This window comes from Bufo bufo, chromosome 6, assembly GCF_905171765.1.
Source record: "Bufo bufo chromosome 6, aBufBuf1.1, whole genome shotgun sequence".
NCBI lineage: Eukaryota > Metazoa > Chordata > Amphibia > Anura > Bufonidae > Bufo > Bufo bufo.
The window spans coordinates 175873048-175886976 of record NC_053394.1 but is presented as its reverse complement, the minus strand read 5'-3'; the positions used below and the strand labels follow the sequence as shown (position 1 = coordinate 175886976).

General features: G+C 42.1%; 1 protein-coding gene across 1 annotated transcript in view; it reads left to right on the top strand.

Moving 5' to 3' along the window:
* The window catches only part of LOC121005610 (oocyte zinc finger protein XlCOF7.1-like), a 110121-nt gene that overhangs the window by 24891 nt on the left and 71301 nt on the right, over nt 1–13929 (top strand). The window contains exons 5-6 of the mRNA XM_040438386.1: nt 5132–5226; nt 5742–5853. Coding sequence (XP_040294320.1) covers nt 5132–5226; nt 5742–5853 — 207 coding nt within the window. The remainder of the gene's footprint in view (nt 1–5131; nt 5227–5741; nt 5854–13929) is intronic.

Genomic DNA, 13929 nt, shown 5'->3' with positions numbered 1-13929 from the left:
CACAAGAGTTAATGGCAAATGGAGATGAAATTTCTGAATTTCTATTTTTTGTTACTTTGCCTCATAAAAAGTGTAATATAGAGCAACCAAAAATCATATGTACCCTAAAATAGTACCAACAAAACTGCCACCTTATCCCGTAGTTTCCAAAATGGGGCCACTTTTTTGGAGTTTCTAACCTAGGGGTGCATCAGGGGGCTTTAAATGGGACATGGTGTCTAAAAACAATCCTGCAAAATCTGCCTTCCAGAAACCATATGGTGTTCCTTTCCTTCTGCGCCCTGCCGTGTGCCCGTACAGCAGTTTACGACCACATATGGGGTGTTTCTGTAAACTACAGAATCAGGGCCATAAATAATGAGTTTTGTTTGGCTGTTAACCCTTGCTTTGTTACTGGAAAAAATGGATTAAAATTGTAAATTTGCAAAACATTTGCAAATAACTCTTGTGGAACACATAAATGGTTAACAAAGTTTGTAAAATCAGTTTTGAATACCTTGAGGGGTGTAGTTTCCAAAATGGGGTCTTTTTTGGGTGGTTTCAATTATGTAAGCCTCACAAAGTGACTTCAGACCTGAACTGGTCCTTAAAAAATGGGTTTTGGAAATTCTCTGAAAAATGCTTCTAAACTTCTAAGCCTTGTAACGTCCCCAAAAAAAAAAATATCATTCCCAAAATGATCCAAACATGAAGTAGACATATGGGGAATGTAAAATAATAACTATTTTTGGAGGTATTACTATGTATTATAGAAGTAGAGAAATTGAAACTTGGAAATTTTCAAATTTTTCCAAATTTTTGGTAAATTTGGTATTTTTTTATAAAAAAAAAATGAAATTTTTTGACTCCATTTTACCAGTGTCATGAAGTACAATATGTGATGAAAAAACAATCTCAGAACGGCCTGGATAAGTAAAAGCGTTTTAAAGTTATTCACACATAAACTGACACTGGTCAGATTTGCAAAAAATAGCCTGGTCCTTAAGGTGAAAAATGGCTTGGTCCTGAAAGGGTTAAAGGGCTTCTGTCACCCCCAAAACACATTTTTCATTTTTGGGCTTGTTAAAATCCTCATTGAACGACTATTCCCTATATAGGGCTCTTACCTTGGTCTGTGGCTTCGTTTCATTAAAAATCGATCTTTTAACCCCTTAAGGATGTATCGGTACGCCCTATTTCCCGAATCCTTAAGGACTGAGGGCGTACCGGTACGTCCTAATATTAAATCGCGATTGCGGCGCCGCGGGGGTTAATCCAAACAAGATGCCAGCTGAAATCATTCAGCCGGCATCTTGTCACAACGCCAGGGGGAGTCATGTGACCCCCCCCCCCCCCGCAAACCGCAGGTCAATTCAGACCTCCAATTTGCTGCGCTTTCTGCAGCTTCTGATCCCCGCGGTCCCTGACCGCGGGGATCAGAAACTTTAAAATGCCGATTTTGCACCCCCCCCTGCACCCCTGAATGATTTTATGCCGGTGCAGGGGGGGGGGGGGGTTGCGGGCGGTGCGGGAAGCGGGCGGTGCGGCAGGCGGGATCGCGATCCCCCGCCCGCCTCCTCTTGAAAACTCATTGGTGGCCAGTGGTTATACCAGAGTGTCAGCACATTGCTGACACTCTGGTATAAAAGGCTGACATCTGTGCAGATGTCAGCCGTTTAACCCTTTCCATACCGCGGTCCGTACGGACTGCGGTATGGAAGAGCAGAGGTTAACAGTTGGGAGCCCCCCTCCTTACCCTTCCCCGTCTGCGCAGTTGTGGCCACAACTGAGCAGACGGGGAAGGTTCCCATGGCAACAGGACGACTTCTCAGGCATCCTGCTGCCCATGGTGCTGAACAGATCTGTGCTAAAGGCATAGATCTGTTCAGACAAAGTATATAGTGTACTGTACTGTATTATACAGACATCAGACCCACTGGATCTTCAAAAACCAAGTGGGTCTGGGTCAAAAAAATTTTTTTTAAAAAGTGAAAAAAGTAAAGATAAAAAAAACCACATTTATCACTGAATAAAAATTAAAAAAATAAAATACACTACACATATTAGGTATCGCCGCGTCCGTAACGACATGATCTATAAAACGGTCATGTTACTTTCCCCGCACGGTGAACTCCATAAAAATAAAAAAATAAAAACTATGAGAAAATTGAAATTTTGCCCACCTTACTTCCCAAAAAAGGTAGTAAAAGTGATCAAAAAAGTCGCATGCACCCCAAAATAGTGCCAATCAAACCGTCATCTCATCCCACAAAAAATCATACCCTACCTAAGATAATCACCCATAAACTGAAAAAACTATGGCTGAGACTATGGAAACACTAAAATATGATTTTTTTTTTTTGTTTCAAAAATGAAATCATTGTGTAAAACGTACATAAATAAAAAAATTGTATACATTTTAGGTATCGCCGCGTCTGTGACAACCTGCTCTATAAAAATACCACATGATCTAACCTGTCAGATAAATGTTGTAAATAACAAAAATAAACGGTGCCAAAAAAGCTATTTCTTGTTACCTTGCCTCACAAAAAGTGTGATATAGAGCAACCAAAAATCATATGTACCCTAAACTAGTACCAACAAAACTGCCACCCTATCCCGTAGTTTCTAAAATGGGGTCACTTTTTTGGAGTTTCTACTCTAGGGGTGCATCAGGGGGGCTTCAAATGGGACATGGTGTCAAAAAAACCAGTCCAGCAAAATCTGCCTTCCAAAAACCATATGGCATTCCTTTCCTTCTGCGCCCTGCCGTGTGCCCGTACAGCAGTTTACGACCACATATGGGGTGTTTCTGTAAACTACAGAATCAGGGCCATAAATAATGAGTTTTGTTTGGCTGTTAACCCTTGCTTTGTAACTGGAAAAAAAAAATATTAAAATGGAAAATCTGCCAAAAAAGTGAAATTTTGAAATTGTATCTCTATTTTCCATTAAATCTTGTGCAACACCTAAAGGGTTAACAAATTCTTAGATGGGGTCACTTTTATGGAGTTTCTACTCTAGGGGTGCATCAGGGGGGCTTCAAATGGGACATGGTGTCAAAAAAAACACTCCAGCAAAATCTGACTTCTAAAAACCATACACCTTTCCCTCTACGCCCTACTGTGTGCCCGTACAGTAGTTTACGGCCACATATGGGGTGTTTCTGCGAACTACAGAATCGGGGTAATAAATATAGCATTTTGTTTGGCTATTAACCCTTGCTTTGTTACTGGAAAAAATGGATTAAAATGGAAAATTAATATCTAAATTCTGAAATTTGAACACCATTTGCCATTAACTCTTGTGGAACCCCTAAAGGGCTAACAAGTTAGTAAAATCAGTTTTGAATACCTTGAGGCGTGTAGTTTATAGAATGGGGTCATTTTTGGGTGGTTTCTATTATGTAAGCCTCGCAAAGTGACTTCAGACCTGAACTGGTCCCTAAAAATTGGGTTTTTGAAAATTTCTGAAAAACTTAAACTTCTAAGCCTTGTAACATCCCCAAAAAATAAAATATCATTCCCAAAATGATCCAAACATGAAGTAGACATGGGGAATGTAAAGTAATACAATTTTTTGGAGGTATTACTATGTATTATAGAAGTAGAGAAATTGAAATTTTTTACAAATTTTGGGTAAATTTGGCATTTACGATGACGTCTTCTCTTTCGGTGATGTCATCAGCGCAGGCGCACTGAGGGAGTGCTGAGGAGGCGAGCATCCTTCTCTCAGAGCACCTGCACCGAATGAAGACAGGCGCGGGATTTGAAATGCTGACAGGGCCTGCCGGAGGAGGAGAGCGCTCGCTGGCCCTGTCAATCAACAGGAGGAGGGGGCGGTTTTTTAAAAGGAGGATGTGGCAGCTACCAGCAAGTAGACGCCCTATTTGCTGGTAGTGAAGTCATTTGTATATTTTGAAAGATCGATTTTTAATGAAACGAAGCCACAGACCAAGGTAAGAGCCCTATATAGGAAATAGTCGTTCAATGAGGATTTTAACAAGCCCAAAAAAGAAAAATGTGTTTTGGGGGTGACAGAAGCCCTTTAAAGGAGTTCTCCCTGAATTAATAATGGCTCATTTTCTCTAGGCGGCAAGTATCAGGGAAAATAAAATGGCTGCTGCCCTATTAGCACACACAAAACCCATGCTAATAACAGAGCTGGACGGATGACTTTAAATCGCTTAGCTAGCTGTATCCGCTCTGCTCACTACTCTTGCTGTCATGAATTACAATTTTACATACAGCTGATGGTAATGGAGCTAAGTGAATGCAGCAGAGTGCATACAAGGGCTGTCTCTTATTAGCCACATGTGCAGGACATCCTGTGGCCACATGTCTTGCCTCTCATGGCAGGGCTTCAAACTGGAATTTTTCAGCAAAATATTGTCCACCCACACACAGCAAGGGTTTCCCAGAAATGCCTCTGCTTGCCTGGTCACCAGATTTATCATCAATTGAGCATTTATGGGACCAGCTGAGATGCCAATTTTGGCAACCTATCAGTGTGCAGAATCTACAGGCCCAGCTGCAATATCTGTGTGCAATTGTGCAGCAGGGTAACCTATGGAACCAAATGTATTTCATCTTGTATCCAGGCTAGAGGCGGCCCAACAGGGTACTAGAATGTAAGGGCATAGTTGCCAACTGTCCTGAATTTGGCTGGACTGTCCCTGATTTTCAGAGACAGTCCTGGCAAATTTGCACTACCCTGGTCCGAAAATGGTCAGGGCTAACACAAACCCCATAAGTGTGTGTTCATGGGTGGAATCCCGTTCCTAGGTGGGGCTTAGATACCCTGATTTTATCAACTGAAACGTTAGTAAGTATGTAAGGGTGGCACAACCAGTTTAGTATATGAGCACAGAAACCAGACAGGCGGCAGATTTTACAGCACTTTACACATAGAAACTGTCATTCCTTCTTGGTGCCTTATTTTGTTGTCAGTGAGTGTATTTCTCATTCCCTTCCAACCACTTCTGGCATTGTCTCAAAAACCTGCATCAAAAATTAGCACAAAAAGTGCAGTTTGTGCGAAGGGATTCACCTTTTCTCTATTGTTTTATTTTTGGGTGGAAAACACAATTGGTGATAACTGGAAAATAAATGTGTACCATTGTGATCAGTCACTTTGTGTGTGTCTCCTACAGCTGAAACCAGTAAAAAAGAAACATTAGAAAGATGTCCCAGTCCTCCATATTCCAAGGATTATCCACAGGAAAATCTGAATATCCTACAGGATGAGGTAGTTGGAAATTGTTATATTGTTTAATTATTTGAAGAGCCGATGAGCTGAAATTAGTAGTTCATTATCGAACCACCTGATGTAATCTTAACCTGCTGCCATCAATTATTTTATCATAATAGTCTGAGATGACTAAGCCTGTCATTCCACTAATAAATAGCACTTTAGTATGCAAATTTCCTCAATTTCCTTCTCCACTGTCTAGAGAGACAAAGTTACATATTTCTATGAATTTAGGAGTAGGGATGAATGACTGAATGAAAGGTGTCTGGGCTGCTTCACCTGCTTCTCTTCAGGAGAGAAGAAACCAGGGAAGCTACTGAGTATGTCGGTCCACCAATGAATGCAGGAAAAACAGCAAGGGGCGCTACCAGAAAGAAAATGTACAATAACATATTTTTAATGCATGTACGGTATATTTTAATATTTGAAATGCCCAATTTATTGAATACTAATACCTTTTGTGCGATAACCCCTTTATTTGTACATTATTTGTTCTTCACATGATGAATTAGGTTACAAACGTGAGCGATATAAAAACTGAAGACATATTAAAAGAAGATGAGACATATGCTGCTGTGACCCAGCTATGTAAGGAGAAAGAAATTCCTACAGATAACAGCATTGGTAAGTCATGTTGCTTAAATGCTTTTAAAAATAGTCCCTTGTCCCCTTGTTGAGATTTCATGGTATTCTTTTATTCTACATTTATGTTAGTAGAATCTAAAGGCCATTTTACATGGACTCATTTTACACATTTCTGATTTGCAATGCAAAGGGTGACATCTACGGCAATGCTGCTGCAGTTCTGCACTGGAATTCAAACTCTTTGGCCTCATGCACACGACTGTTCTGTTTTTTGCGGTCCGCAAACCGCGGATCCGCAAAAAACGGAAGCCGCCCGTGTGCCTTCCGCAATTTGCGGAACGGGCAGCCCATTGTAGAAATGCCTATTCTTGTCCGCAAAACGGACAAGAATAGTACATGTTATATTTTTTTTTGCGGGGCTACGGAACGGACGGATGCAGACAGCACACGGAGTGCTGTCCGCATCTTTTGCGCCCCTATTGAAGTGAATAGGTCCGCATCCGAGCCGCAAAAACTGCGGCTCGGATGAGGACCAAAAGAACGGTCGTGTACATGAGGCCTTTGACTAGATACACTGCTGTGGACCTATTATGTTGTGGCTGTACTTTTATGTACGGGTGAATTGTTAACCGGTTTAACACCTGCCTATTTTTCCCTGTTAATGGGACCAAGACGCAATTTTTATTTTTTAGTGCAGTATATGTAGGTTTAAATGATTTAATATTTTCCTTTTTTGGTTGTTAAAATCCTTTTTGCATATTTTTTTCACGACACATCAGGCTTTATATTCATATTTTTTTTTTTTATGTTAACAGGTAAATGTAAAAATAATGTTGTTGGTACCATGTTATTTGTCATGGTGATGCTCTGTGCCTGCCACCATTTTGCTATCTAGGAAGCGCATGGGCACTGCATCACTCTACTTTTTGCCTGGGGCCGGCTGCCAGACTACTATCCTTTTAGATTCCTTTTAGTTTCACTTACTCGCTAGGCCCTGCAAAAGATCTTATCCGTTTGTCTGTGTACAGCCTGTTTACTGGATCCTGGCTCTGCCACCTGGCCCTGTTCAACGTACTGATCCTGAACCACCTGCTCTGAGCTTTGGACCATTTCACGGATTCGTATGTACACTGCCTGGTCTGATCTCTGCCTGTTTCCTAACTACGTGTATTACCTGATCCCTCAGTGCATGTGGGTCAGTAGCCAACCACACCGGGACTATTCCAAGAGGTAGTGGCCTACTGGCTTCCCTGCAGCGAGGGTCAGATCCCTGTCTAGGGGTTAGAGGTTGAAAACCAGGGGGCTGCCAGGATAACACCCTCAGGACTTGCCGAAAGTCAAACTGGTTGATTGTTAAATTGGATCCACACTCACTGCCTGTAACATTTTGCTAAGGCCATGGATCCTGCTGACCCACCTCAGATGGCTTTACCCGAAGTATGCCAGGAGCTGGCTCAACAGTGTGACTGTGAATGCACTATTCATTTTAAGTTGCCGCTATTGTTTTCTTCTAACCGAGCCAAGGTGACCTTTGTGGTTTTGCTTCTTTCTGGCGAGGTCCTCACTTGGGCTAATCCGTTATGGGAGAAAGGTGATCCTGTGACCAGTAATCTGAATGAGTTCCTAGCCATCTTCCACAGAGTCTTGCCATACAATTCCGCACCCTATCCGCTGAGGTGACCTGAAACAATTAGGCTTTAGAGGCAGCATTCTGGGAGGGCCTGTCATCTCATATTAAGGATAAACTGGTGAGTCATGAAGTCCTGGCAACTATGGAGGGTTTGATTTCTCTTGCTACTCGTATTGACCTTTGGTTCCAGGAACGTGCCAAGACCTCCTCAGTTGATGCATTCTTTCCAGAGACCTCTGATTCCTTTTCATTTGCCTGCAACAGAACACATGCACGTGAATAGACTCAAATTTTCTGAATAGGAGAGTCTGTGTAGGCGCTCCCAATGGCATGACTGTATTTTGGTGCTAAGGAACACTATGTCCTCAAAAGGCTCCCAAACCTAGGAACCATAGGAGAGATGGCCCTAGGTGAATACCAACTATTTCAAAAGTTGACTTTACCTGTATCTTTGTCTTGCGCTGGTTTGCAGTTTACCATTTAGGCCTTCCTAAACTCCGGCTCATCAGGGAACTTCCTGCATCAGGATTTGGTAAACCAGTACTGTATAGTTGTCCAGTGTCTGGTGAAGCCCTGGGTGGTGAACTCAGAGAAAATTTCCCCATCTGTTCTGCCTGTGTCTTCCTGTTCACTTCTGCTGGGACTGGCTTGGTTCTGTCTATGCAAAATAACCGTGGAGCCCCAGTTATGCATCTCCAACACAGTGAAAGCCAGATATCCCTCAAAGGAAGGAAAACCAAGCAAAAGGGTGTCCCCATTACAGAGATCACCAAATCCAGCATATTAAGTGGCCCCTCATCAGTGTGGAGTAGGATTCTGGCTAACCAGTGGCAATGCCTTGAAGACTACTCAAACAAAACAATAGCTCACCTTAGGGAGACCAGCTACAAAAAACACAGTGGAGCCTCATTTAAGATTCCCAACACAGCAATCCAAAGCTCCCTAGGAAACCGTAATAGGCAAAATAACTATGGAGCCCCAGTTATGGGTCTTCAACACAGTGAAAGCCAGATATCCCTCAAAGGAAGGAAAACCAAGCAAAAGGGTGTCCCCATTACAGAGATCACCAGATCCACCATATTAAGTGGCCCCTATGTCAAGATCCAGCTCTTTTACAAGCCTTAAGGATGTGACAGGGGAAGACATAAGCCAGTTATCCATCCACAGACAGCTGTTTCGGGGTGGTGCCCCTCATCAGTGTGGAGTAGGATTCTGGCTAACTGGGAGCAATGCCTTGGAGACTACTCAAACAAAACAATAGCTCAATAGTGCAAAGCTCCCTAGGAAACACTAATATACAAAATAACCGTGGAGACCCAGTTATGGGTCTTCAACACAGTTAAAGCCAGATATCCCTCATTGACATCGGGGCCATTTAATGATGTGATGTGAGACTAAGTCTTCCCTACTACAGTCCTCTGCTCCTAAGAAGAGTGTTGCTAAGCCAGTTTTTTGCAGCCGGCTTTCCAGATGTCCTGCTTCTGAGACCATCAGCGAGGAAAGATCTTGGGAGTCTTTGGAGAATATTGATGCCCCAGCCAGTCTAAAAAAATGTTTGCTAGATTTCTGTTCAAAGAAGAGAAGGTGTAAGAGGGGGAGGTGTAATGTCACGAGGATGCTCAATACCCACCACCATCCTGCTATCCTGAGTGGCTATGGTTGCCACACCACTTACCTAGCTTCTACTTGGGACTGGCAGCCAAACTCCTGTGTCCCATGCTGTGTAGCCTAGATGCTAGGTCTCTTTTAGTGTATTAGTATCTATTCATTGAACCTCTCCCTGCAGCTCTGCAGTAAAGGCTAGATCCCTGTATAGGGGATATGAAGTGAAAACTAGGGGACAGCCAGGATAACGCCCTCAGAACCAGCCTAAAGTCAACTGGTTGATTGGCACAGTGAGTCCACACTTTTTATCCATAATCACCCAATAGCTTCTAGGATTTTTTTTTATCGTGACTAGAAGAAGTCAGGAGCCTGATCTTTTTCCAATAGTCATACATTAGCAAATATAATACAAATTCTAATGGTTAGTGTGAGCAATAAAACAGTTTTGCAGGTCTGAAAGGGATATGTGGTGTAGAGACATGGGCACTAAGTGTTTATACTGAGTGTTGAGTAAAACATGAAGGCTGCCTGGTAGCAGAAAATAAAGCACCAGTTAGGTAGTGACATACATCATAGTTGTTTATGATAAAGTCACTTTTGGTATTCCAAACAAACTATAGAGGTAATATGGCTATGAAAAACATTCTATATATGAAGTGCAAGTAGGATCAGGATTTTAAAGGTTTCAAAGAGGTTGACAGGATTAGAAAAATATAACTGCTCTCTTCATAGGAAGCCACTTCCAGAAGGTGGCGCTAATGAGACTAAATCTCTTAGCAAATTATTTTCCCATGCAGCATTGCCACCAAATGCATACTGCTGGTCTCTGCAGGGAGAGCCAGTGCCTCCCCTAAGCTGCGTCCAATGTATTTCACTCAGCCAGCCAGAATCCTACTCTGTTCTGATGAGAGGAAACACACTGAAACAGCTGTCCGGGTATGTGGCTTAGCTATTTTAAATTGTTCTGTTCCAAGGCTTGTCAAAAATGTGGACGATGGTGACACTTAATGAACACAACAAATAAACTGAAACAGGCTGTTTTTCAGCTGATCAAAATTTTAGGACCACATGCCTTTAAAAGGGCAAATCTGTGCAAAGATGTGGATTCATTGTCATTTTCTGTCAGGTAGTCACACGTTGTGATGGCAAAGGCAAAAAAACTCTACCTTTTTGAACGTGGTCGGGTTGTTGAACTGCATAAGCAGGGTCTCTCACAGCGCGCCATCGCTGCTGAGGTGGGACGCAGTAAGACAGTCATGATCCTGATGGTTATGGAACAAAAAAGTCAAGTGGAAGACCCCAAAAAATGTCATCATCACTGAGCCGGAGGATCCAATTGGCTGTCCGTCAAGACACTGGACGATCCTCGACCCAAATTAAGGCCCTTACTCGTGCTGACTGCAGCCCCATTACCTTCAGATGGCATCTGAGACTGAAGGGCTTCGAAAACAAAAAATGTCTTCAAGGACCTCGTCTCCTTGAACGCCACAGAACTGCTCGTTTGGACTTTGCAAGAGAGCACCAAACATGGGACATTCAAAGGTGAAAGAATGTTTTATTCTCTGATGAGAAAAAATTTAACCTTGATGGTCCTGATGGTTTCCAACGTTACTGGCATGACAAGCAGATCCCACCTGAGATGTTTTCTACGCGCCACAGTGGAGGGGGCGCCATAATGGTCTGGGGTGCTTTTTCCTTCAGTGGAACAATGGAGCTTCAGGAAGTGCAGGGGCGTCAAACGGCCGCTGGCTATGTCCAGATGTTGCAGAGAGCATTCCTCATGACTGAGGGCCCTCGTCTGGGTTTTTCAACAGGACAACACTACAGTACACAATGCCCGCAGGACAAGGGACTTCTTCCAGGAGAATAACATCACTCTTTTGGCCCATCCTGCGTGTTCCCCTGATCTAAATCCAATTGAGAACCTTTGGGGATGGATGGCAAGGGAAGTTTACAAAAATGGACAACAGTTCCACACAGTAGATGGCCTTCGTGCGGCCGTCTTCACCACTTGGAGAAATGTTCCCACTCACCTCATGGAAACGCTTGCATCAAGCATGCTGAAACAAATTTTTGAAGTGATAAACAATAACGGCGGATCTACTCATTACTGAGTTCATGTTTGGAAGTTGGATTTCTGTTTTGGGGGGGTTTAGTTTTTTTTTGGAGGTGTGGTCCTAAACTTTTGATCAGCTGAAAAACAGCCTGTTTCAGTTTATTCGTTTTCATTAAATTGAATGCTCCAAAAATGTTTTGTCTCACTCCCATTTCTTCTTGTTGCATGTTGAAGCTCTACTTGGAACCTTGTTAAGATCCAGCCATGCTAAATATGATTTTTTTCCATTTTTCAAGTGGTCTTAAACTTTTGATTAGGACTGTATCACCACACCTGTCCATAGGCTGTGTCTGGTTTTTGCAGCTTCACTGGAGTAAATGGGATCTAGCTACAATTCCCCACTCAATAGTTTGACAGGTATGTTGCTGTTTTTGAAAGAAAGCTGTCATTTTTTTTCTAATCCTGTACAGCCCCTTTAGGGTTCTGAATAATGTTATCCTAGGCTTGGCAGGTGAAATGGATAAACCCTATTTGCTCCACATGTACTAAGAACTAACTGCTGAGAGGCGTTGCAAGGACTGAAGTCTTAATTCAGAAAGGATATGAGATGATGGTGTTTATGGTCCACAGGTTCAAACTTGGTGCTATGCTTTAAAAAGGGAGTTAGGGCGTATGCACACGACCATTTGCTGCCTTGGAAATATGACCCATATTTCGGCCGCATCTCCCAAAATGATTGTGGCTTCTCTAACCTGAACTCACTGCATCATATTGATTTATGATGCAGTGAGTTCATGTCTTGGTTCTGCACAGGAAAGCCAAAAACACATCTGTCTTCTGAGTGGGCCCCCAACCCAGGCAACGCCACACCATGACCACTACAAATACCACTAAATATTTGTTTTCTGGTTTTTATTCTTTACATTATTATTTCTGTTACACTTCTCTCCCCATCCTTGGGACGTTCTCAAATTTACTATATCACCCTGGAGCTCACACAGACTTCTATTATCTCCGCTTAGGTTTACCTATAGGGGTCCTATTTTTCTACCCTTTTCTTGAGTATCTCCATGGCTGATATTAAATTACTCTCTTACAATGTTAGAGGTCTAAATTTGCCAGTGAAAAGGGATCAAATTCTCACCTTTCCTAAAGGAGTCTCACTTCATCAAAGGGCATTTATCATGTAGAGTTAATAAGTTGATACAAGTCACTTACTAATGTATTGTGATTGTTGATATTGCCTCCTTTGCTGGCTATATTCATTTTTCCATCACATTATACATTGTTTGTTTCTATGGTTACGACCACCCTGCAGTCCAGCAGCGGTGGTCATGCTTGCACACTATAGAAAAAAGTGCCGGACTATGAGTACTCTCGCGGTCCCAGCCACCAGAGAGGCCTGATCTTTTTCCTACATTATGCAAGCCTGGCCACCCCTGCTAGATTATAGGGTTGTACCATGGAAACGAGCAGTGTATAGTGTAATGGAAAAGTGAATCTAGCCCGCAATGGAAGCAATATGGACAGTAATGTAAGTTTCTCTACATTATAAATGCCATTTTATGAAGTGAGACAACCCATTTAAAAAGGAGAATTGTAATATATGCCTCTTGCAGGAAACCCACTTTAAAGCTAGAAAAATTCCCTCCCTCCATCTCTCCCATTTTTCCACTTGGTTCCACACAGCTCTCCAACCAACCAAGGTGTGATTTCTAAACATGCTCCATTTTCTTTGCTTGATTCCAAAAGAGATGTGGCTGGTCGTTATGTTTTTCTTGAGTGCCTTATTCGTAATCAAAGACTTACAATTGGTAATAATTACACCTCCACTACTGCCCAGATAGCTTGGTTGGTCTCCACTCTGGACCTGTTTGCTAACTTTCCTGAAGGAATCTCTATATTAGGAGGTGACTTTAATATTACCTTAGACCCTCAACTAGACTCCTCCTTCCCCTCCACTAGAGATTTGTATGCATTTTTCTGCACCAAATCAGTCTTTTCAGAGATTGGATTATTTTTTCATTCCAAGTTTCTATTTCCAATATTGTTCTGATCTAGACACTAGCAGGCACGTCTTCTCCAATAACTCAACCATTAGCCTTAAATTTCACTGAACAGATTTACCTCGCATTGATCACTGCTGGAGACTGAATGAACTCATTCTCCGATCGCCATCTAATGTAAAACGTGTGGAGAATAAATTGTCTTTCTCCCTTCATGGTAATGGCCAGACTAGTATACAAAATCTATGGGAAGCTCATAAAGCCTTTATCAAAGAATTCATCTCGATAGGAATTTATTTTAAGAGAGAAAAAAACAAGAGTGTTTGATTTGCGCACTCAAATAAAACGCCTTGATACTTACTTCCCTTAGAACTGAGGTCAAAAACGTACTGAACTTGATTCTGCTAGAGTTCTTCTCTCTTTTCAATATAAACATTATGCACATGGTGTTAAGCTTATCAAACAAAGGAAAGCTAAGGCTTATGTTCACCAAATTAGGGAGGACTCTGGCAGATTCCAGTTTTACAAGTTTTTACTGTTCCTTATACATTTGCTGCGGGGAAACGGTTGACCTTATTCGCCATAAACAAAAGCTAACAGAAGACTTTTAATCTTCTATTTCACCCTCTCAATTGACTGAACTACAGATGAGTAAGCTGTGCACCCCTTTCACAGGTACAGAAATGTTATACGCTCTTAAATCATCCCCCAAAAACAAATGTCCAGGCCTGGATGGTTTAACTCCCTTTTATTATTTATCTTCAATACTGCTTCCCGTACTTACCAAATTATTTAACAACTCCCTAAGAGGCATTCCC